The sequence below is a fragment of the Manacus candei genome, unplaced genomic scaffold (assembly GCF_025592945.1).
Source record: "Manacus candei isolate 608988 ecotype Guabito, Panama unplaced genomic scaffold, ASM2559294v1 h1tg000003l, whole genome shotgun sequence".
In the NCBI taxonomy this organism is placed as follows: Eukaryota; Metazoa; Chordata; class Aves; order Passeriformes; family Pipridae; genus Manacus; species Manacus candei.
In genome coordinates, this window is record NW_026138051.1 from 9,074,907 (window position 1) to 9,095,513 (window position 20,607).

Sequence of the window (20,607 nt, forward strand, 5' to 3'; positions counted from 1 at the left end):
TCTAATTACTGAAAAAAATATTCTCCCTGCACCTGCTAGTTAAATGAGATCACATGCAGCTGTGTGAGCTGTCCCACATGGTGGGAGCTGGGAACTTCCTTTGCTAATGGAAAAAGGGAATCACCAGCACTTTCTCCCTGGCAAAGACAGCAACTGGACAGTTGGTGCCTGTGGAGGAAGAGTCTCTGCTGTTGAGGGTAACCAGGTCCATTGATGGCCGAGGTTCAGGCTGTGCCTGTGTGGCCATAGCACAGTGTATCTGCCACTGCCTCAGGCTTCTCCTCTTGTTCCTATTGCTTGCTTTGTCCATTGGAAAATCCCCTTACTTTGCTCTCCCAGAAGCCTGGATACAAAGTGAACAAAAAGCATTAACAGCTGTGGGAGAAGCCAGTCATGGGATGCTCCTCATGGACAGCCCGAAGAAGCCAACAGGGAAGTCCGGAAGCTCTCCCTCAGAAGCAGCAGGATGTGAAGAGGAGAGAAGTAGGCACCTCTGGTGCCCCATCAGGCTGACCACTAGCCCCACTTATTCTGTGTGTCCCATGTGAGAGCTGGGAGGCTGAGCAATACAAGTGGAAGAACCCATCTGTGTGAGTGCTTGCTGGCAGTTTTGCTGTATTTACAGTTTGACTCTATGAGCCACACTCTGAGAGCAGAAAACATAATCTGTGAAATCTTTTGCTTGTATCAACTGTCATGAACTTGTCCAAGTTTTCAGATAAGCTATGGAATTCTCTTGCCTGTTCTTGAGAGCAATCCAGGGTCACTGATCTTCCACGTGGTTGGTTTCCTGGGGCCCTTTCAACTGCCCAGAACTCAGCACACTTTAAAAGCTCTCTAGCAAATGTCACTGCACGAAACTCAGCAGAAGGGCTTGGTGCAGGGAGCTGGAACTCTCATTTTTAAAGTGCTGAAACTTTGCACTGGACTTCTTTGCAGCTTGGCAGAATGCACAGTATTGTTCCCAAGAGCAAGTGGAGGTGTGGACAAATCTCACTTACTGCGCCACAGAAAAGTGCAGCAAAGTATGATGGCAGTGTTGGGGGTTTGCCCGGCTGCCTGAGTCTAGGGAATGAGGGGACTGTAAGGTGAGGTCTTCAGAGCTTAGATAAGTGTTGGGAGTGTTTATTTTCCAGTTTTGCTGAGCTTGCACTGGGCAAATCTCTTCGCATTCTTCAGAGAGACTGTCTTTACTGAGAAATGACTGTTTTTGATTTCTGAATTTCTGAAAAGCACATCTCTCTTGTGAGCCCCAGGGAATGCAGAGTCATTCCCAGCTCAGCCTGGGGCACACCTCGGGGCACACGTGGCCATGGAGGCTGACCCTGTGCAGGGACACATTCAGCCCTTCCTCACCAGGGCTGAAGCAAGCGGGGAGGAAGGAGCTGTTCTCTGGGGGTGAAGGATGGACTTCTATTTCATGATCCGATGGAGCAAGGAGTCTTGTGCTCCAGTGTGAGCCAAGGGAGTGGAGGGGGGATAAAAAACCAAGAAGGCTCCAAGACCTCTTACTGCTTCTGTGCTTGTGCAGATGTTCTCCTCAGCCACGGCAGCCCCGGGACAGCACCGCAGTCAGCGCCGCGCAGCACATTGTTCGAGCTGGCATTCTGATGCCAGTCTTGACTGGCTCATCTCACCTGAGACCCTGTGGCTGGGAGGATCAGCCAGGTAGAGGATATAGAGTGGTAGCACTAACAAGGTTTCCAAAAAGGACCCACCCTGCTCCCCCTTTGTCTTGGGCTAGTGGCCAGTGACTAGACTCCCTGAGATTAGCGTGTGCGTAATGACTGTTCTGCTCAGTGGCTGTGCTAATCTCTGTGTGCTGGCAGGTCAGCCAGGTGTGAGAGGGACTAATGTGGGTATCATGAAATGTGTTCCAGGCCCACTTGCCATTTGCAGTGATCGGGAGCACGGAGGAGCTGAAAATAGGAAACAAAATGATGAAAGCTCGTCAGTACCCCTGGGGCACAGTGCAGGGTGAGTTGAGCCCTGGGATTTTCATGGCATGAATGGTGACACGTATGCAAGTGGGCTCTCGTAAAAGGCGGAAAGGCCTGTTGGACTTTATTATCTCATGGGGAATTATCCTTTGCTAAATCCTTGTGTCAGGCCTATAGCGACAGTTTGCTCTGCTCCAAAGGGCTGTTAAACCTGTTGGAGGAGTAGACAAGTGGGGAATATGGGAAGAGATCTTTGTTTCTGTCCCCACCTTAGTGCTTACCGTGTCTTCTTCCAGTGGAGAATGAAGCTCACTGTGACTTCGTGAAGCTGCGGGAGATGCTGATCCGCGTGAACATGGAGGACCTTCGTGAGCAGACCCACACCCGCCACTACGAGCTGTACCGGCGGTGCAAACTGGAAGAGATGGGGTTCAAGGACACTGATCCAGACAGCAAACCCTTCAGGTGAGATCCTAGAGGAGACAGGAGAGCCTGAGAGAGGCATTGCTGGATGTGCCGCGTGCTTGTGTAAGTGTGCGTGTCCTTGGGAGAGCATGGAAAGAACCAATGCACCAAGAAAACCTGCCAGGTCTGATAAATCCAATTCAGCAAAGGTACTGGCTGAGTGAGAGAGGGTGAAAACACGGGGAGCATGTGCAGGACTGACTGAAACTGCAAGTATAAGAGGAGAAATATCTGTGCTGCAGAGACACAGCAGTGTTCCTCTGAGCTAGTGTTTGTTGCCGGTGGGTTTCTTTGAATTGCCCAACATTCAGCATACAGAAAAGTGTAACAGACCCCAAAAATTATTGGACAAAAAAAGACCTCGGGCACACGTGGGTGAGTGAGTAGCAAATGTGTTGTGTTCAAGCAATATTCACAGTGAGGGCCTGATTTCAGAAGGTCAGAGGAAGCAGAGTTTGTTCCAAATGATATCACTGGACTTTCCTTTCTTTTTAGCTTACAAGAAACTTATGAAGCCAAAAGAAATGAGTTTCTGGGGGAACTGCAGAAAAAGGAAGAGGCAATGAGGCAGATGTTTGTCCAGAGGGTCAAGGAGAAAGAAGCAGAGCTGAAGGAGGCTGAAAAAGAGGTGAAGACTGCAGTACTTCTCTCTTCGTGGTTGTGAGTGATAGATTCACTCCCAAGTAGGTAGTTGCTGCCAAAGCACTTTCTGCAAAGTGGGGTTTAGGACTTTCTTATCAAGAAGTCTAAGGTTTAACTTGGATGGGGATGTTAAGGTGTTCATCCTGTAGGACAGAACTGAATCACAGTGTTTACTGAGTACAGCTTACTGCACCAGGAAAGGGCCATAGACTTGATTCTGATGGAGAGGTGCAGCGTGGCAAAAGTCAAGGAGAGAAGCAGCCCCTGAATAAACTTGTTATACAAAAAGGATACCCATACAACTTCATTAGCATTGTGAAAAATCCATTAATTTACTGACCTTTAAAGAGGAATAAGGAAGAGACTCCTGGAAATGGATTAGGGATTTTTTTACAATTATGCTCTCTCAGTCCTCTGTTCTTAGTGTGCACAATGATGCCTCACTAGAACACTGCCTGGTTTGTGAGTTGTTGTGGAAGGAGACTGTTCCCTGCTCTTGTCTAGGCACTGTCAGCTCAGGAGCTAGAAATTATGTAGAGACCAATAGAGACTTGCAGGCTCAGGTATCAAGGGATCCTTCCATCTTCCTCTTTTCCTGTGCACAGAGTATCTGGTAGTGCTGGGTCCTCCTCACCTCTCTCCTTTCCCTTTAGCTGCATGAAAAGTTTGATCGCCTGAAGAAATTACATCAGGATGAAAAAAAGAAGCTAGAGGATAAGAAGAAGTCTCTGGATGATGAAGTAAATGCATTTAAACAAAGGAAGACAGCAGCTGAATTGCTTCAGTCTCAGGCTCAGCAGGCTGGAGGATCGCAAACTCTTAAAAGGGATAAGGAAAGGAAAAAGTAAGTTGCTAACCCAGTGGCATTTGCCTTTTGGTAATGGTTCTCCTTTACTAATTTTCTGGGTGTTCATATCTCCCTTCCAACATAGCCAGTCCTTATCATGGGAAGGTTTGCAGCCAGATCTAATGCCTAGTAAGGCTGAGCAGTAGCTGGAAGCGTTTAACCTTCAGCTGTCATCCTGAAGAGCTGGGAGCAGTGCTAACCTCCCTCATTGCCTGCTGACAGCATGGGAGAGGATGAATTTATTTTTATTCCCCTAGATTCCCTGCTCCTCCCCTGGTCTGTCAGTGCTTGTAATGAAGTGGAACCATGCTAGCTGCCAAGGCAAGGGTGTGGGTAGCAGGGGTGTTCCTCTACCCCCAGAGAGGAGCATGTCCTGTCTCAGATTCTTACTTGTTCAGGTTGGGAAAAAACTTGGACTGTGAAAAGTCTTGACTTATGGAGCCTGCAAAATGTAAGGCTGCAAAATGAGGGGACAGGTTACAGCACCTTGTTAGCACTAGTATTCTTCTACAGTCCTAAATCAGCTTTTTGCCCTCCACATAAGCAGTGGGAGTTACTGCATGGCTTTAGCAGGGGTTCCCTGTGCCAGGGACTGGTGTTTCGGGATCCACCCCCTCCTAAGGGTCCTGGGATCTGGGCAGTGCCCCTTAGGGGCCTGGGCTCTTGAAGCTCTGCAGTTGATCAAGAGCAACCAGCTGTACAGTGAAACAGTGCTCCCAGTTCTCCCAGCACTGAGCAGTTCTTGCCACTGGGGTACATTTCCCAAAATGAAGCACTGTGCCACCTGGGCGAGTGTACAGACAGAGTGCACTCTGGTGCAGAGACAAAGGAGTCTGGTTTTGTACCACTGCCACAATCCCCCCTCTGCACGTCCCTGGGGCAAATCCAGAGCAAATCTTGCTTGCACTATGCAGTCTCAAATACATGAGGAAGTGCTGTTAAATTGGACAATATGGGATGTGCCCAAAGAGCTGACAGCATTGTTTGTCAGAGAAAAAGCCCATGACCGTTAAGCTTGGAATCAAATGAGACAGGAGAGAAACACCCAATAACAAAAATGAGATCCTGGTTTAGTCTTTTAATTTTGAACTGGAGCTGCTTCTATGTCAACATTCTTTTCTGATGAGTAATTAGCACTAGTCTGTTCCTTTTTCCACTGCCTATGTTGATTTGCTCATTTGAATTACCTTCAGGGGGTTTTAGTATCTTTTCATGCTGAGGAGTCTGAGACTGACTGGGAGCAGACTTCTCTCCCCAGCCTGGACTGTGTAAGGAATACACAACTGAGTTCTTTCATGCTTATAGCTCTCAGACATCTGGTCACTCAGGACTGCAGACTTCAGCCCTGAGATTAGTCAGGGTCAGGAGTGCAGAAAAGGGAAACAAGATGCCCTATAGTATCAGCAAATAGTTGCTGTGGCCCGAGCCACACTCTTGTTCCTTGAAGTGCTTCTGATCTCAGAAGAGCTCCTTGACACCAAGCACACTGATATGGTAAAGCTTTGGTACTGTCCTGGTCATTTAAGGGCACAGAAAACTCCATGACAGAGATGGGTCAGTGCTTCAGTACGGCTTGGGAAGATAGTAGGGGGCTTTCCTCTCCTCCAGGAAAATGGCTGTGTTAGAAATGGGGCTGCTTTCTTTGCTCTGTAACCTCTCCAGTTGTCCTTAATAATCCATTTCAGTATTTAGATCATAAATTTTCCTCAACAATCCATGAATTTCACAAGCTGTAGCTTAATTGTAGCTAGTTCACTACTGTCTGGCAGTACACTAGCCTTTTTCTTTCACAGGTGACTCCTTTAAACCTAAGCTCTGTAATTTGCACTAATCATGACTTAGTTTATTTTTGTTGTTTTTGTTGTGACATCATTATCATCATCATTAGCTCTTTACCTGTGTGCTGTTTTACAGTTAGCTGCTGTTTGGCTGCATGGTGCATGAGGCACATTGTCCTGGTAAGCGTCATTAACTAATAGAGCCTCACAGTGGGATCAAGTACCCTTCCTAAAAAAGGGAAGGGTAAAAGAAGCCTATAAGTATTATCTCTGTCTTCCTCTGCTTTCACCCTCACAATATGTGCTCTACCAGTTTCTCTCTACATATGCAGTTGTAGAAAAGGGATGTAATTGTCTTCAAAGGTTCTGCAAAGTAAAATGCAGAGACTTTGTATTAGGATATGAAACGTAAAAAATAAGGATTAGGTCCTTTTCCTTTTAAATCTTCCCAGCACTTTGTTGGCTCTGTTCTCTTTATTCCATCTCCCTTAGAAATAAATTATATTCTTTAATCACACAGGCCATGTTGATACTATGGCAACAATTGCTATGGAGATGTGGTGCTGATGATACAGCCCAGCCATCCATGTAAATACTTCTTCCCTTTCTCCTCCTTACCTCCCACCCCTCCCAAGTTGTAGTGTTAACTTGTGGTTACAGTGAAGGTGAAGGTAGATCCCCCTCTTCATATACTAACAGATAGTAAAGTCTGCCAAGCCTAGAGCTCTCCTTTGTCCCAGAGCACCAGAGAATCACCAGACTCTCTGTGTGTATGTGTGTGTGTGTATGTGTGTGTGAGGGAACATTAAAAAAGCTACTGCTGAGTAACCAAACCAGTGTTCACCTGCTGACTGATTATAGTTGGTTGTGCAAAACCACAAGGGATAATGGGTTGAGCATTAGCAGGTAATGAAGGCTCTGAAGAGAGACTGAGAGTCTTTATGACACTTTTAGGAGGCAAACAGGTCACCCATGGATTGTCTGTTCAGTTGTAGCAGGCAGGCACAGACCCACACCCCTGGGAGCCGTGCCAAGTGTGCCCATGGCCAGGGTAAGGATAGAGGTAGAAGGAGGGCTGTGCTCAACTTGTGTCCAGAAAGCCTGCCAGAGAGCACTTAGCCCCTGAATAAGGCTGGCATCCAAGTGCCTGAGGAGTTTTGCCAAGGTGTGGAGAGTTCCCACTGCAGGAGATCCCTGTCAGGGCTGTTATGCTGTGAGTCTGCTCTGCTCCAGTTGCAGTGACTGTCACTGTCTCTGCCTGCATGTGAGCAGGGGTGTGAGGTGGCCACAAAGTCATGGCCAGGCTTGTGGAACAGATAGGGCTGCCTGAAAGGGTTAACAAAGCCAGCCCTAAGCAAGGGTCTGCAGTGCGGAGTGCCTGCATCTATTGTAAAAGGAAGGGTCATTTAAACACAGATACATAAGAAATGACTCTGCCTGGCAGGAGAGCAGCATCCTCATTAGGGTTATTAGTTAAACTGCTAATGACAGTCGTCTACTTACAGCTAGGTTGAGTGTGTTTAATTGAGTCTTTTTAATTTGTTGTTGATTCTCTGGTGAGAGGAAAAAGGAAGCTCCCACAGGAATGTCTTGCTTCTTGACGGAGCAGCAATACTCATTATCCAAGGCAAGGATTAGAGCACCCGAGGCTGAGGTGTGCAGGCCTTTCAGAGAAGTGACCTGTTGGAACATCAGCACTTAACTATAAAACACTCTGAAAACTCAGCCTCGAATCCACCCTTCCCTGCAGACAAAGCTAAGACTGACATTCCCTCCTGAATTGTCTAGACTAAATTATGGTCTGCCCTTAAATAGGTAAAGCTGATTCCAGGATTCCTACCCTCTTAGCTCCACCAAGGGAAATGGAAAAGCAAGTAAACATTACGCTGTCAGTGAGAGGCATTTCAATGTAATTTAAATGGGACCTTCCACTTAACAGAAGAGCTTCAGAAGGGTCTTGCACTGCCTCGAACTGGAGCTTGCAGTCGTCTTGAGCTGTCCAGTTGAATCAATGTACCGGTAACTGTAAAACAATGAAAAGAACAATTCTCTCCTTATCAGACTCTGAATGTGAAAAAATAAGCTCAAGGAATAACTGTTCATTCTGGTGCTGAGTACGAAGGCACGGCTAAAGTGCAGTTAGAGTGAACATTGCTGATTTTTGTTGGGTTTGGATTGCTTTTGGCAGCCCTCATAACTGTACACTGTTGTGTGCCGGGCTTTGAATCAAATGAAGTTCTTTGTTCCCGCTACACAAATGCAGACAGTGCCTTTTTCAATGAGCATTTGTTGTTGCTAAATTAAATATGTATATATGGTACTTTCCCAGAATTCAAAAAAACACTCTCCATATTGATCCATAAAGTATTGCAGGGCTCCACTGTTTTGCATGAATACAAACAAGTCATAGTTGACGAGTTCTGTATCTTGCAAAACTGTGAGAGGATTGTTTTAGAAAATAAATTTGGTTCATCCCACTGCTGAGTGTGTGCGTGTATGCATGTGTGTGTCTGCATAAAGCATGTTCTGTAGTCAAATTAAACATCATTAACACTTAGCAGCATTTCTTTTTTTGTGTGTGTGTGTGTTAGGAAACATTCGTATTTTTATTTTGGATTTTTTTTTTGTCATTAATCCATAAAACCATTAACCTGCCTTTTTCTTTCATTTTCAGTCCGGGTTTCCTGTAGAGCCTTTCCCTTCGCACCAGAGGCGAATGCCCCACCCCCGGTTAACACTCCATTGTGCCTGTTTGCTCACCTTTGCCCATTGCTCCCCCCTGTGCTTAAACTCTGGTTTAAGTGAGAGCCCCGGGCTGTTGTGGTTGTCCCTGTGAGGAACTCGAGCTGCCCAGAGGTGCTCGTTGCTGATTCCCAGTGCTCCCGTGTGTGTGCCCTCTTCCCATTGCTCAGCTCTTTGTCCCTGCTCTGTGCTGTGCCAGGGCTGCTTGGGGGGTGCATTTACCTCCCGTGGTGGGACCCCAGATGCTGCCGTGGGGTGGGATGTGCTGTCTCAAGAGACTGGCTGCCCTCTTCCTTATTAATTTGCTGTGCCTAACCCCTTGTTACCACCTCTGTGCTGCCCTGTGTGACTCATATAATTTTCAAGGACTTTTTGTAAAACTTGACATCCTCACAGGCATGGGCCTGAGTCCAAACCTCTGGTCCTCAGGCTTGGGGAATTCTCAAATTTGGATCCATGGTTTGCAACTAAGTGTTCTCTGAATGCTGCAGGGGTCACGAAGGATCTCTTGCCTTGTCTCCCTCTCATTGTGCTGGCCTGGATGCACATCCTGGATCCAATCTCAGGGAAAGCTGGACACCTTGCTGTACATATCAGTGTTTGTGAAGAAAGACGATGCTGTTTCTTTGACTTTCTTCTCAGTGATTCCAGCAATTTCTGGTTTTAATGCAAAAACCTGTATGTTTTTTAGCTGGCATCCATTTAAAAGTGTACAGATGTTAGCAGGTTGCTTTTCATATTTTCTATTCAGCAAAAGCCTTGTTTTTACTGCAAGATCTGCACTAAAAAGGAGGGTGTTTTGCTCACTGGGCCAGGAGTTCACTCTGGCCAAGTGCAACTGTGGTTTGCCTGCAGGTGTCTTCTCTGTGTATTTCTGGCTGAGTTTTGTTTTTAAATAAAGAGTTCATCAGACAGTGAATTCTGGTTAACATTTACTTCTTTTGTTTTTTGTTTTCTTTGCCCTTCTTTTACAGTAACCCATGGCTCTGTACTGAGTAATTACCCCAGAATACAATGGGCTGGAATGGACCTTCATTTACTTGTTAAATCGGAGGGTCTAATAAAACGTGACAGCATTTCAGCTGTGACCTTTCCAGGGTGTTACCCTTGCTCTCTCCTTGTTGTGATTCTGTCTTTCCTATGTACTCATGGTTATTGCTTTTATTAAACAATGTAAAATCAGTGCTAACAAGGTTTCGGATGCTGCAACTTCCAATCCTACCATACTTTTTTCCCCTACAATTAATGGATTATCCTTTTTCCTGGTCTCTCTCTACCTAGATAGATAAGGGATAGGGAAATAAGTTCTGTGAGTTATTTTTGCTGGCAAAATAACAACGCAGTTTAAATGTATTTATTGGTGACGTTAAAATGACAACACCACCTTAGTTTAATTATCACATAGTTTAGAGATAAAGCACTCTTTTCTCTTTAAACTTGGTGTCATTTTCATGGCTTCATCTATCCTTTAAAATTTTCTTTTATTTTTTTCTGTTGCTAGTTCATGCTCCTTGAAGACTAGCATGTAAATCCTCATTTCCATTTCAGAGTTCCTTGTTGTGACCCTGATTCTTCAGTCGTGCTGTGGGCAGGCTCAGTGCTCTGTGTGTGGGGGTGAATCCACACGTCCTGCCCCTGCTGAAAGATCAGGATGCATTGCTGCCAAACAGCCTCAACAAAAACCCTCCAAACTCTGGGTTTTTAGGAGATAAGCTTATGTCAGGCCTAGCCCTGATAGGTGGTCTTGTTTTAGTGCAAGCTGCTGCTCAGAGTTTTCCTGGAGAAGTGCTCTGGGTGATGCCAAAGGCCCATGAGCAGTTCCAGCACAGTGCCAGCCCAGCTCTTGCTCGCAGCAGCAGCTGCCCAGATCACACTAAGGTCTGGCCTCCGTTTCCAGCAGTCAGGGCAGTCCAAACTCTTGATTGCAATGTATTTTCTCAGGTATTCTGTTTCACCATAAACACAGTTTCATATCCCATAGAACTCTTTGATTGCTTTGTGGTTCGTTTGGGGGGTTTTAGGAAGTTAAAATAATTTGAATATTTACTTCTTCCCCTACTGTTGCATGTTACCCTGCTCCCCAAACCAGTCAATATCAATCTGTCAAGGATTTCTAGATTACCTGCTAAATAACCATTTAATGTTGCTTTTTTTACCTTACTGCAGGTCATTGACTGTTCTTCCTGACCATTTGCCTTATTAGAAAGTTATTTAAAGTTATGCAAAGTCTTTAAAAAGACTTTAAAGAAAAAAGGGGTTTTATATGTGTGGTTTCTGAAGTACTTGAGGGTGCCACAAGGAGATGCCATCTCTCCTCTGTCAGCTGTTTTCATGTTGCATCTCTTTTTCTTGCTTTTTGAGTGTCTTTCTCTTTTTTTGCTAATCTTCTGGTTTTTTCTCTTTTTTACCCCTTTTCTCTCTCTGTAGCTTTTTTTAATCTGTCTTCGCCAGCTGCACTGTGTCTGAGGGAGAAGACTGCCACTTCTAGAAGAGTTTAAGGGTCTTATGTCTGGGGAGGGGGGAACAAATCTTCAGTGTTAGTGTCTTGGAAAGAAGCTCTTTTACTGACTTGCATGATACCTAAAATTGAAGTGTCTTGTAATTTGTGTGACAAGACAGGGTGATATGGGGGGAACTGATTGTTACCTGGGATTTTGAAGAGCGACAGAAATGTCATGTTTGGACTAATGATGTAGCGAATACATTTTCAAACGTTGTTATGGGCATATTTTTTTTCTAATGTTGTCTTTAATAATATAAATGTCGTGGGCTTCCCTGGGGTGTGAAGCCTAAGGAATATTTTCAATATGCTATTGTTTGACTGGTTTTGGAAACCGTGCATTCGAGAATCAAAGGAAATATGAACATGGTGCAACTTACTCTGTTGGCAGCCACAAAATATTTAATTTTATCAAAGAAATAAAGTAAGAACTGTGTGTTTTCATTGGTGTCCTCCTGTGTCTCACCACCCTGTTAAACAAGCCTGGTGGACGTGGGTCAAGTGGTACTTTCTTTTTCCTAACTGCACCTCCTCCTGTTCTTTAAAGTTAGGGAAAGCTGACAGTACCAGGAGGGAGAGGCGGTGCTGGGGGCTGGTATAACCATCACAGCAGCCCCTCCGCACCCTGTGAGCTGGTCCAGAAGTGCCGGACCAGCCCCGTCCTGCCCTGCCCGCTCCCCGCATGCTTCCAGAGCCACCTCCCCATCCCGGCCCCCTTCCCTTTTTACACATGGAACTGCACCGCGTATATTTACATGGCAAAACACCGAGGAACCGGCACTGTTCCGCCTGTGACCTTTCTAACTTTCATGTCAATTTTAAATAAAAAATTACGAAAAGCCAGCGCGCCTGCTGTGGTTTGTGATCGGGGCTCCCGCCGGGGCCGGGGCAGTTCCAGACCGTCACAGGGGAGTCAGAGCCCGGCGGGGACGGTGGTCGGCAACGCCAGGGGCAGGGCGGGACCCGCGGAGAGACGGAAGGGAAGAAGGGAAGAAGGGAAGAAGGGAAGAAGGGAAGAAGGGAAGGGAAGGGAAGGGAAGGGAAGGGAAGGGAAGGGAAGGGAAGGGAAGGGAAGGAGCGGCCTCGGGACCGTCGGGACACTCCGCCGGGGCTGCCTAAGCCCCGCCCCCTGGCCGTGGCCCCGCCCCCGGTCTGACCCCGCCCCGCCCTCGGCCGCCGGCAGGGGGCGCTGTGCCCCGTGGCGCCCGGGCCCCGCTATGGTGTCGGAGTCTCGCGCGACCGTGACGCGCGGCCACGTGAGGCGGTGCCGGCCGGGCCGCCCTGCTCGGCCCCGCGCGAGTGACGGGACCGGGACGGGGACGGGGAGGGGCGGGGGCGGCGGGGCCGCGGCGGCACCGGCACCGGCCAGCGGGGCTAGGGGGGGCGGCTGAGGCCGGGCCGCGCCCGCGCTCCCCGTTGGCCCACAGCGCGCCGCGGCCTGGTCCGCACGTGGGGCCTGGTCCCGCCGAACGCGCCCGGGCCCGGAGGGTCCGCGCCCCCGGCGGGGTCCGGCGCCGCGGCCTCTGCCCACCATGGCGCCGCCGCCCGCCGAGCCGCAGCCGGAGGCGGTGCCCGAGCCGGCGGTGGAGCAGTGGCGGCAGTACAACGAGACCGAGCGGCAATGGGCGCTGCGCCGCCGCTTCATCCTCCGACACCTGCCCGCCTACCCCGGCGCCGCCATCGACCAGCTGCTCGCTCTCTCCGTGCTCTGGACCAACCACGTCTTCATGGGCTGCAGGTGAGCCCCGGGGGCACCCCCGGCGCGGGGTCAGCGCGGCTCGGGGGGTCCCGACTCGGGGCAGAATTCGGAGCCGCCCCCGTTGGGAGAAGGGGCTCGGGCTCCCGTCGTGGCCGAGTCTCGGCCCCAGCTGCCTTCTAAGAAACAACGGCGGAAGGGCTGAGGTGGAACGGGTTGGTGCGGGAGAATTCAGCTCCTTGGCAGTTTTCTTTGCTCGGATATGCCCCTGTTTGCATGTGGAGGGAAGCAAGCTGCTGGAAAAGTTAATTTGTGTTTTGAAAGTAGTTCTTGATGTCCCGCCCCCAGGACTCGTTAAGCTGGTGATGCTGTGCTTTGTCATTTAAGTGAGCAGTTTCCCTCTGCGCGTAAAGCAGCCGGTACAGTGCCCTTAATTCTCGGCTTTTCTGGGAGAAACAGGCCTGTGAGATGAAAGCAGTCCTGTATCAGGATTACCAGAATCCAGCCGAACTGGAGATCTGCAGAAACGACACCCACGTTCCGACCGACACCTCCGGTGTTGTGATTGTTTTTAAGTGGACGTGAGGCTTTAAGGGCAGAACCAACTGCTTAACGACCAACTTCTGCAAGCTGTGCAGTGACAGAGGAGCTTGTGAGCGCTGGGGGCACATAACTGACTTTGATTACTGTTCCGTCCCGGAGCCCTGTGGGGGGAATACTTCGTGTCATTTGTACAGAGCCGAGTCAGCATCCTTAAATACAGATCTGCCTGTTCCCTTGTTCCTTTCTGGTTCAAGTACTAAACTGTTCTGGTCTGCAAGCACCGAAATTAAACATAATTTTAAAATAGCTTCCAATTCCCAAGCTCGAGTAGTATGTTAAAATTGAGAATTTATTCTTAAGAGACAGGCTGTGTGGGCCATCAGCTCATGTTAATGCGTTTGTGTGTTGTCTTGGGGGGCCTTTTTTGTGCCAGTGCTTTTGGGAATTAGTGCAGTGATACAAAGTGCTGGTAACAAAAGTGAGTGAACAACTGTGTGTGAAGAGCTCAGATCCCAAGAACTGATAGAGTTTAAGCCTGTAAGTGCACATGCTGTGCCTGATGATCATCTTCACCTGTAGCTCTCAGGGGAGATGCAATTTGGGCAGGATGGATGTGGAGCCATTACCAGTGAGGATGTTTCCCCATGTTGTGCTCAGCCGAGAACACACAGCAGGGGAACATGCTGGGCTGTTAAAGACAATTCCAGCTTTGCTTAGTATTGTCTGGGAATGGGAGGGACCTGCAGAGTTCCCTGGAACTGCCTTTTGCTGCTTGGGAAGAGCTGTTATTGCTGTATCAAGGGAATATCTTCAAAGTTTGGGGGATTTTTGTTTTCTCTTTAAGTTTGCTGGTTGATTTTTGAGTTGGTGGGGTTTGGTTTTTGCTTTGTTTTGTTTTGCTGTTGTTGATTACTTCCTGGCTGAAGACAACCTGTTTGTCAGAGTAAATACAGATCAAAGTCTTTGCTGATGAAATCTGAGTGAGTGTTCTGCTGGGAGGTGATCTGGAGAATGTCCAGAAGGCTTAGAAAACACGGTCTGTGAGGAAGGAGTTATGTAGAAGGCTCCATTTAGTTTAGAGGTGGATGAGAGAAGATGTTTGTGTTCTCGGATATGTTCACGGTGGCTGCAGAATGGGGTAGGAGGAAGCATTGTGCTCTACAGCTGCTGGGATCAGAGTAAGGGGTAATGTATTAAAATCAAACCAGGGAGACTTCAGTTAGGCACTGGAGGCGTGGGATTCCTCTGCCTCCACATGCAGTTTCCACAGCCTGAGATTGCTAAGGCCAGGTTAGACAAACACATTGGGACTGGTTGATTTCCCTGCCCCCCTGGCAGAAATCTGAGCCCCAAAGGTCTCCATCCCTTGTGAAGAAGAACGACACATGTCAAATCTAAGCTGTTCTTGCACCCTGCTGGAAAGGAGCATTGTCCATCACGGGTAATGTCCTCTTCCCTGTAAGCCAGAGAGAGGAACAGAGATTCCCATCCCTCTCCCTTTCCGCTGCAAGAGAGTGAGGGTGTCACCACTGTCTGCCTCCCTTTGATCCCTCCTGACATTTTCTTCCCCTGCACAGTTCCACTGCCTCTCTGCTGGGGGCTGAGCTGTGCTGGGACTGCAGGAGTGTGTGCTCAGAGTTCTCAGCCAGGAATTTAAATGGATCTAATTTCTGCCTGGCCCTCTAAATCAGGAGCAGGAAGGGCATATCTTGAGTGGAGGATGAGTGGATTTCCAGAGCCCTTGAAACAGTAGTATTTAAAAGCTGGTGCAAGTTGTTGCAGCACTTCATGACACTTGTAGACTCCTGTGATGGGTGGTGACCTGATGCTTTCTGTCTTTGGAAGGTGAGCACACGTGGAACAGGTACAGCATTGCTTGTTCTCTGTTCTGACCCATGGGGTGAAGCTCTCAGAGGCTGCTTTCAGGCCATGATTGTAGGTTATCCTTGGATAGAAAGGTTTAGGGGTTTTTTCCTCTTCAGCTTCAGTGTGCAAATGGCTTGAAATCATGTGACAGATCCCCAGAGCAAGGGCAAACTGTGCTGGTTGGGGCTGTAAGGCCGAGAGCGATGGGGCTGGAGAGGGACAGGGCTGTGCCGTGCAAGTCCCACCTGTGCAGAACCCCAGTGCTGTGGCAGGGTCAGGGTTTGCTTGGGGCGTTGCAACCTCCTCACCTCCATCGTGGCTCAGGGATCTGAAACATTTTGGTTACAGCACCAAGCCAGAATTTAGTCTGGCTTTTTAAAGAGGGGTCGATTTAGGCTGAGCAGTGCCTCTGTCACCTGATCTTGGTGTTGGTGATGTGCAGGCTGTGGCTGCTGCCCCACACGGGACTCCAGTGCCAGCCTGAACTCCTGAGCTTAGTTCACTGAAGCTGCTCCTCCTTCTCCACACCCTGTGTTCCTTAGTGCTCCTAGTAGCTCTGCCAAGTACTGTATTTTGTCAGATAATGTATTTAAATTTCAGTGTAGAACACTGTCAGTGTGGTGGCTGCATGGTTTGTTACTCACAAGTGAGCCCCCTCAGCTGCTGTGGGGCTCTCTGCCCGTGCTGGACTGGCCATGGCAGGGGGACAGTGCTCAGCTCTGCTCCAGCAGAATCAAGGGAGTGTCTCCCTTGCACCAGCTGCTGTGTCCCAGGCAGCCTTAGTTCTCGTTTTACATAACAAAAGCTCGTGTGTGCATGTGTGTGTTGCCCGTGGGACCGGCTCTCAGGTGGTTTGCTGTTGGATCCACACAGATATGGCGTGCAGGTCATGGAGAAGGTTCTCAAGATGGCCGAAGGCATCGACATCGGCGAGATGAGGAGCTACGAGTTGGTTCCCAGCAGGAAGCTCAAGAGACACCGCTCTCCATCAGACAGTGAGTATTTGTGCCTGTGTCAGGGACCCCCTTCCCTGTCCCTGTCTGGTGGGCATCAGTGGGAGTGTGGGGAGGGCAATGACAGCCGACATGGTAAACTGGGGAGATGTGTCCATGACGTGCTCTGCTGGACTGCAGCTGCTCCCCCTCCTCTGCTGTGTGCATAATTCATGCAGAGTTCTCTCTTTGCTTAAGAAAATGCCATTTTTCATTTAGATTATCAGGTAATTGGTTTTCTCTAGGGATAGTGTTGGAAATCGAATCTGTGTAATGAAATCCCTGTGGGGTGACGTTCTAACCCAAGGAGGGGCTGTACGTGTATGTGGAGATGTGGAGTTCAGCTCATTGATTTTGAGTTATGACCTGCCTGGAGAATTGTTGTGAGGAGGGGTGAGATGATGTCTAGTTTTGATTTTGTTCTTCTTAATTCCCTACTGGAATGGAAGAGTCTGCCTGTGTCAACCCAGTCCCATGGGTGCAGGGATCAGTGTTCCAGCTCTGGCTTTTCCAGTGGAGGAAATGCAGCAGGCAGAGGAGGCTGGCAGTTCAACAGGCTCTGTCTGCTGGCTTCTCTGCAGCACCTTCAGAGCTGCCTGCCCTCCCTCTGGAGAGGGGTGGGAATTGTGTCCCTGTGTGTGGTGTGGGTGCAGGCAGGCCCTTGGGTCAGCCAGCACTGTGGCTGTGTGCAGCACAAATGTGTGTGTCCTGTGTGAAGCACAGGACTCCTCTAGGCTTGGATATAATCCCTAACTCTGCCACAGTTGCTTCCCTTACTTTGGCAGCCAGCAGTCTTTCTGTGCTTCCATGGGCCAGCTGTAAAACTGAGATAAATACTGCTTTTCTCCCATGTTTTGACTGTCACAGGCAGCAGCTCTGAGAGGAGGGTTTCTCTATGTCATGTTGCACAGACAGCATAAAGAGCTGTTCTGCTGGCAAGAGCCTTTAGGTGCTGCTGCAGTGCAACCATCAAAATACAAACAGCAAGAAATGGAAATGTTGCCATAATTCATCAGAACTGATGAGCAAAGGATTTAACGTGTGTGTAAGAGCTTTGTCACCTGATTTAAATAGGAGGGAGGGGCTGTTTGTGCTGTGTGCAGAGCACTGTTTTCACCTGCAGGGAGCTGGGCCATGATAACCATGCTCTGGTGGTTGATGTCTAGACAGATGTGCTGCCTGACCTATATTAGGGCTGCACACGTTGGCCCTGGATCAGGCAGCATTTCCCAGCACTGAGGTGGCCTTTTGCTCCCCCGATGAAATTACGCACATGTACCACGTCAGCGTGTGGGGGCTAAATCTTTCACAGAAGTCTTGTATAACCATCTCTTAGATGTTACATATTTGCTTGTCAGCTATTTGATTCTCCTTTTCTGCAGTCACTGTGCATGTCAAGATAGTCTGCCTCATTAGCATTTCTTCTGGTGAAGAAACAAGAGGTCTCTCAGTAATGTATAATGGGGCCCCCAGCCACTGCAACTTGGGCAGATTTCTCCATGTTTGGTGCCCTTTAGCCAAAAGAAATTACTTTGACAGAAAATGTCAAAGCCAGTAACAACCCTGTGTGTTTTGGAAAGGAGGGTTCAATCTCACTGTGTTCCCCCTCAGATGAGAAGACCTGAAGTAGTTTATCTGAGATCATTCCACAACCATGCAGCAGAGTCAGAGCTGAGGCTCTGTCCTGCTCTGGTGTTCTGTCTTGTAGTTTTACTTGTTTTAGTAGCTTTTAGTGGATTAACTTCAGAAATTACTGGATGGGTTCAGTGGGCAGTGCTGGGGGGCAGCATCGTGTAACAAAATAGGTAAAGATTTTTGTGTGGTAGTTGTGAAGGTGGAAATACCACTGTAGTGACCTGCACAAGAATGACTGGTCGTCTTTGATCTATTGTGAACGTCTTTGGAAAGAAACCTGTTGGGTTTTGGCTAAGGAGTGGGAATCCTGTGTTCAGAACCTGCAGGCTCCTCCTGGAGATCTCTCTCTGAAAACATTGCCTCCCTGTCATGCACATATTGGTAATTGTGTAATTTTCTTCCATTTCCTAGGTCCAGAGCCGGAGAAGATTCCTGAGCCGCCCAAAAAGGTGACCCCCAAGTTCCGAGTGCGACCACGTTTTGAACCCATACACTTTGTCACCAGTGCTGAGAAGGATGGCAAGAAGGACAGTTCTCTGGATAACCAAACGCAGGAGGTGAACCAGGAGGCAAATACAAACAGCATGGCACAGCCAGCTGAAAACTGTACAAATTCTTTTGTGAATGCACGGGACGTGGATCCCCAGGTCTCCAGCACAGCTGGGTTAGGCTTTACAGGCCCGGCAGCAGCAGCAGCACCAACAGCCAAGAGGGCTGTGAATAGTGTGGACTCTAACACAAGCAGCTCGTTGCAGGTTTCTGTTTCCCCTTCAACTGCCCCGTCTACATCAGAGACTTTCCCTCCGTCAGCAATAATGCTGAAGCAGAGCTTTATGGAGAAACTGTCAGCAGCTGTCTGGAAAAATCTCGCCAACCCAGATGCAAACACTGGGACTGATAAAATTAACTTCACCTATCTTTTGACACGTTCGATTCAGGCATGCAAGACAAATCCTGAATATATTTATGTTCCTCTGAAAGAGATCGCCCCTGCTGACCTCCCCAAGAGCAAGAAGCTCCTGACAGATGGCTTTGCCTGCGAAGTGCGATGTCAGAATGTCTACCTGGCCACTGGCTACGCCGGCAGCAAGAACGGGTCCCGGGATCGAGCCGCGGAGCAGGCAGTGAAGCTGCTGAAGAAGTCCGTGGAAGTTCGAGTTGTCCAGCGGAAGTTCAAGCACACCTACCACGAGGACCTGGTGGTGTGCGAGGCGGGCGTGTGTCGCACGGATTTCCCTCCTGCTCTCAAGCCTCACGAGGAGTTTGTAGTTGCCAACAGGGACTGTGTCCCACTGCAGCCCGGTACTGAAGCCGTGAAGGGTTCTGCCAATACCAACAAACACTGGACTAGTTTTGTCCTCACGGAGAACGCCAGTGACGCAATAGGAATACTGAACAATTCTGCCTCATACAACAAAATGTCTGTTGAATATAAGTACGAATTGATGCCCAACCGCTCGTGGCGGTGTCAGGTGTATCTCCAAGATCACTGCCTGGCCGAGGGGTTTGGCACGAAAAAGACCAGCAAGCACGCAGCAGCTGAGGAGGCCCTGAAAATCCTGCAGAAGATGCAGTCAAATATAGCGTCCCTCAAAGTGACCCAGGTGCAGAAAGTGGGCTGCTCGTCGCGGGGCTCCGGGAGGAAGAAGGACCTGAAGGACCTGGTGATCTATGAGAACTCCAGCAACCCCGTGTGTACGCTGAACGACACTGCCCAGTTCAACAAGATGACGGTGGAGTACGTGTTCGAGAGGATGACAGGCATGCGATGGAAATGCAAGGTGATGCTTGAGGATGAATTCATCGCAGAAGCAGTTGGAGTGAAGAAATCTGTCAAGCATGAGGCAGCAGAGGAAGCTGTGAAAATCCTCAAAAAGACTCAGCCAACTGTTGTTAATAACCTGAAGAAAGGCACCGTCGAAGACGTCATCTCCAGAAATGAGATCCGGGGTCGATCAGCAGAAGAGGCTTTCAAACAGAAGATCAAAGAAGACAACATTGGGAACCAAATTTTAAGAAAGATGGGCTGGACAGGCGGTGGCCTAGGGAAAGATGGTGAAGGAATTAGAGAGCCTATTTCAGTGAAAGAGCAGTTTAAAAGGGAAGGACTTGGGCTTGATGTAGAAAGGGTGAACAGAATTGCTAAAAGAGATATTGAAGAGATCATTCGAAACTATGCACGCTCAGACAGTCACATTGACTTGACTTTCTCTAGAGAACTGACCATGGATGAGCGGAAGCAGATACATCAGATAGCCCAAAAATATGGTCTTAAAAGTAAATCCCACGGGCAGGGACACAACAGATACTTGGTGGTGAGCAGGAAGCGGCGCAAGGAAGATCTGTTAGACCAGCTGAAGCAGGAAGGCCAGGTTGGGCATTATGAGCTTATCATGCCCCAAGCAAACTGAGGTGAGGTGTCCCCTTAGACCAGAGACTGAGCTTCCTGGACACTCAACTAAAGAAAGAGATGCTGCATTTTTCTTGTGGGTAATAATGTCATCTTTTACTTTGGCAATATAATTTCTAAAATGTTGTTAGGCGTTTAGAACCGACCGAGTTCTGTTCCAGTACATTAGCACAACCCAAAAGCAGTAGTGCAGTTACTGTATGTGTCTTTGATATTACTTGTTCCTTCACATTTTAATAGTTTTGTAATAGCAAACACACATGTCCAATGAGAAGGAATTTGACATCATTTAAAATCATAGGTCCATTATTCTTTTTGAACAAGGAAGGAAAAAAAAAAGCCTTTTTTTTTTTAAATAATTAAAAAACAAAGGAAATGCAGTCTGGGGGCATAAACCTGTATGTAAAATTGATATTAATGACAATAAAGTTTTATTTCTGGAAAAAAAAGGATTTGTCACACTTTGTATAAAAAAAGTGTGAAAACTCTGTTTATTCTTGAGAAATACATGTATTGAGGTCTTGTCTCTGCCACGTGTGTATGTACAGTAT

General features: G+C 48.2%; 2 protein-coding genes across 7 annotated transcripts in view; both read left to right on the forward strand.

Moving 5' to 3' along the window:
• The window catches only part of SEPTIN6 (septin 6), a 29,197-nt gene extending 17,839 nt beyond the window's left edge, over window positions 1–11,358 (forward strand). For 2 of the 6 annotated variants that reach the window (XM_051784629.1, XM_051784612.1), the window contains exons 6-11: window positions 1,881–1,977; window positions 2,237–2,405; window positions 2,901–3,033; window positions 3,701–3,891; window positions 5,809–5,852; window positions 8,347–9,382. In XM_051784629.1, the coding sequence (XP_051640589.1) occupies window positions 1,881–1,977; window positions 2,237–2,405; window positions 2,901–3,033; window positions 3,701–3,891; window positions 5,809–5,812 (594 nt within the window). In that variant the 3' untranslated portion in view covers window positions 5,813–5,852; window positions 8,347–9,382. The other 4 variants (XM_051784621.1, XM_051784593.1, XM_051784584.1 and 1 more) reach the window with 3 other exon arrangements.
• An 888-nt stretch (window positions 11,359–12,246) lies between these two features.
• Window positions 12,247–20,505, forward strand: NKRF (NFKB repressing factor). Its single transcript, XM_051784176.1, has 3 exons — window positions 12,247–12,652; window positions 15,893–16,014; window positions 18,058–20,505. The coding sequence occupies exons 1-3, from the start codon at window positions 12,447–12,449 to the stop codon at window positions 20,055–20,057; spliced, it is 2,328 nt and encodes a 775-aa protein (XP_051640136.1). The 5' UTR covers window positions 12,247–12,446; the 3' UTR covers window positions 20,058–20,505.
• Window positions 20,506–20,607: the final 102 nt, after the last annotated feature.

Bases quoted from the DNA above. Each gene is read 5' to 3' on its own strand.
- NKRF (XM_051784176.1), top strand. From the start codon at position 12,447: ATGGCGCCGCCGCCCGCCGAGCCGCAGCCGGAGGCGGTGCCCGAGCCG. The intron at 12,653-15,892 runs GTGAGCCCCGGG...GGATCCACACAG, and splicing joins CACGTCTTCATGGGCTGCAG to ATATGGCGTGCAGGTCATGG. The intron at 16,015-18,057 runs GTGAGTATTTGT...TCCATTTCCTAG, and splicing joins ACACCGCTCTCCATCAGACA to GTCCAGAGCCGGAGAAGATT.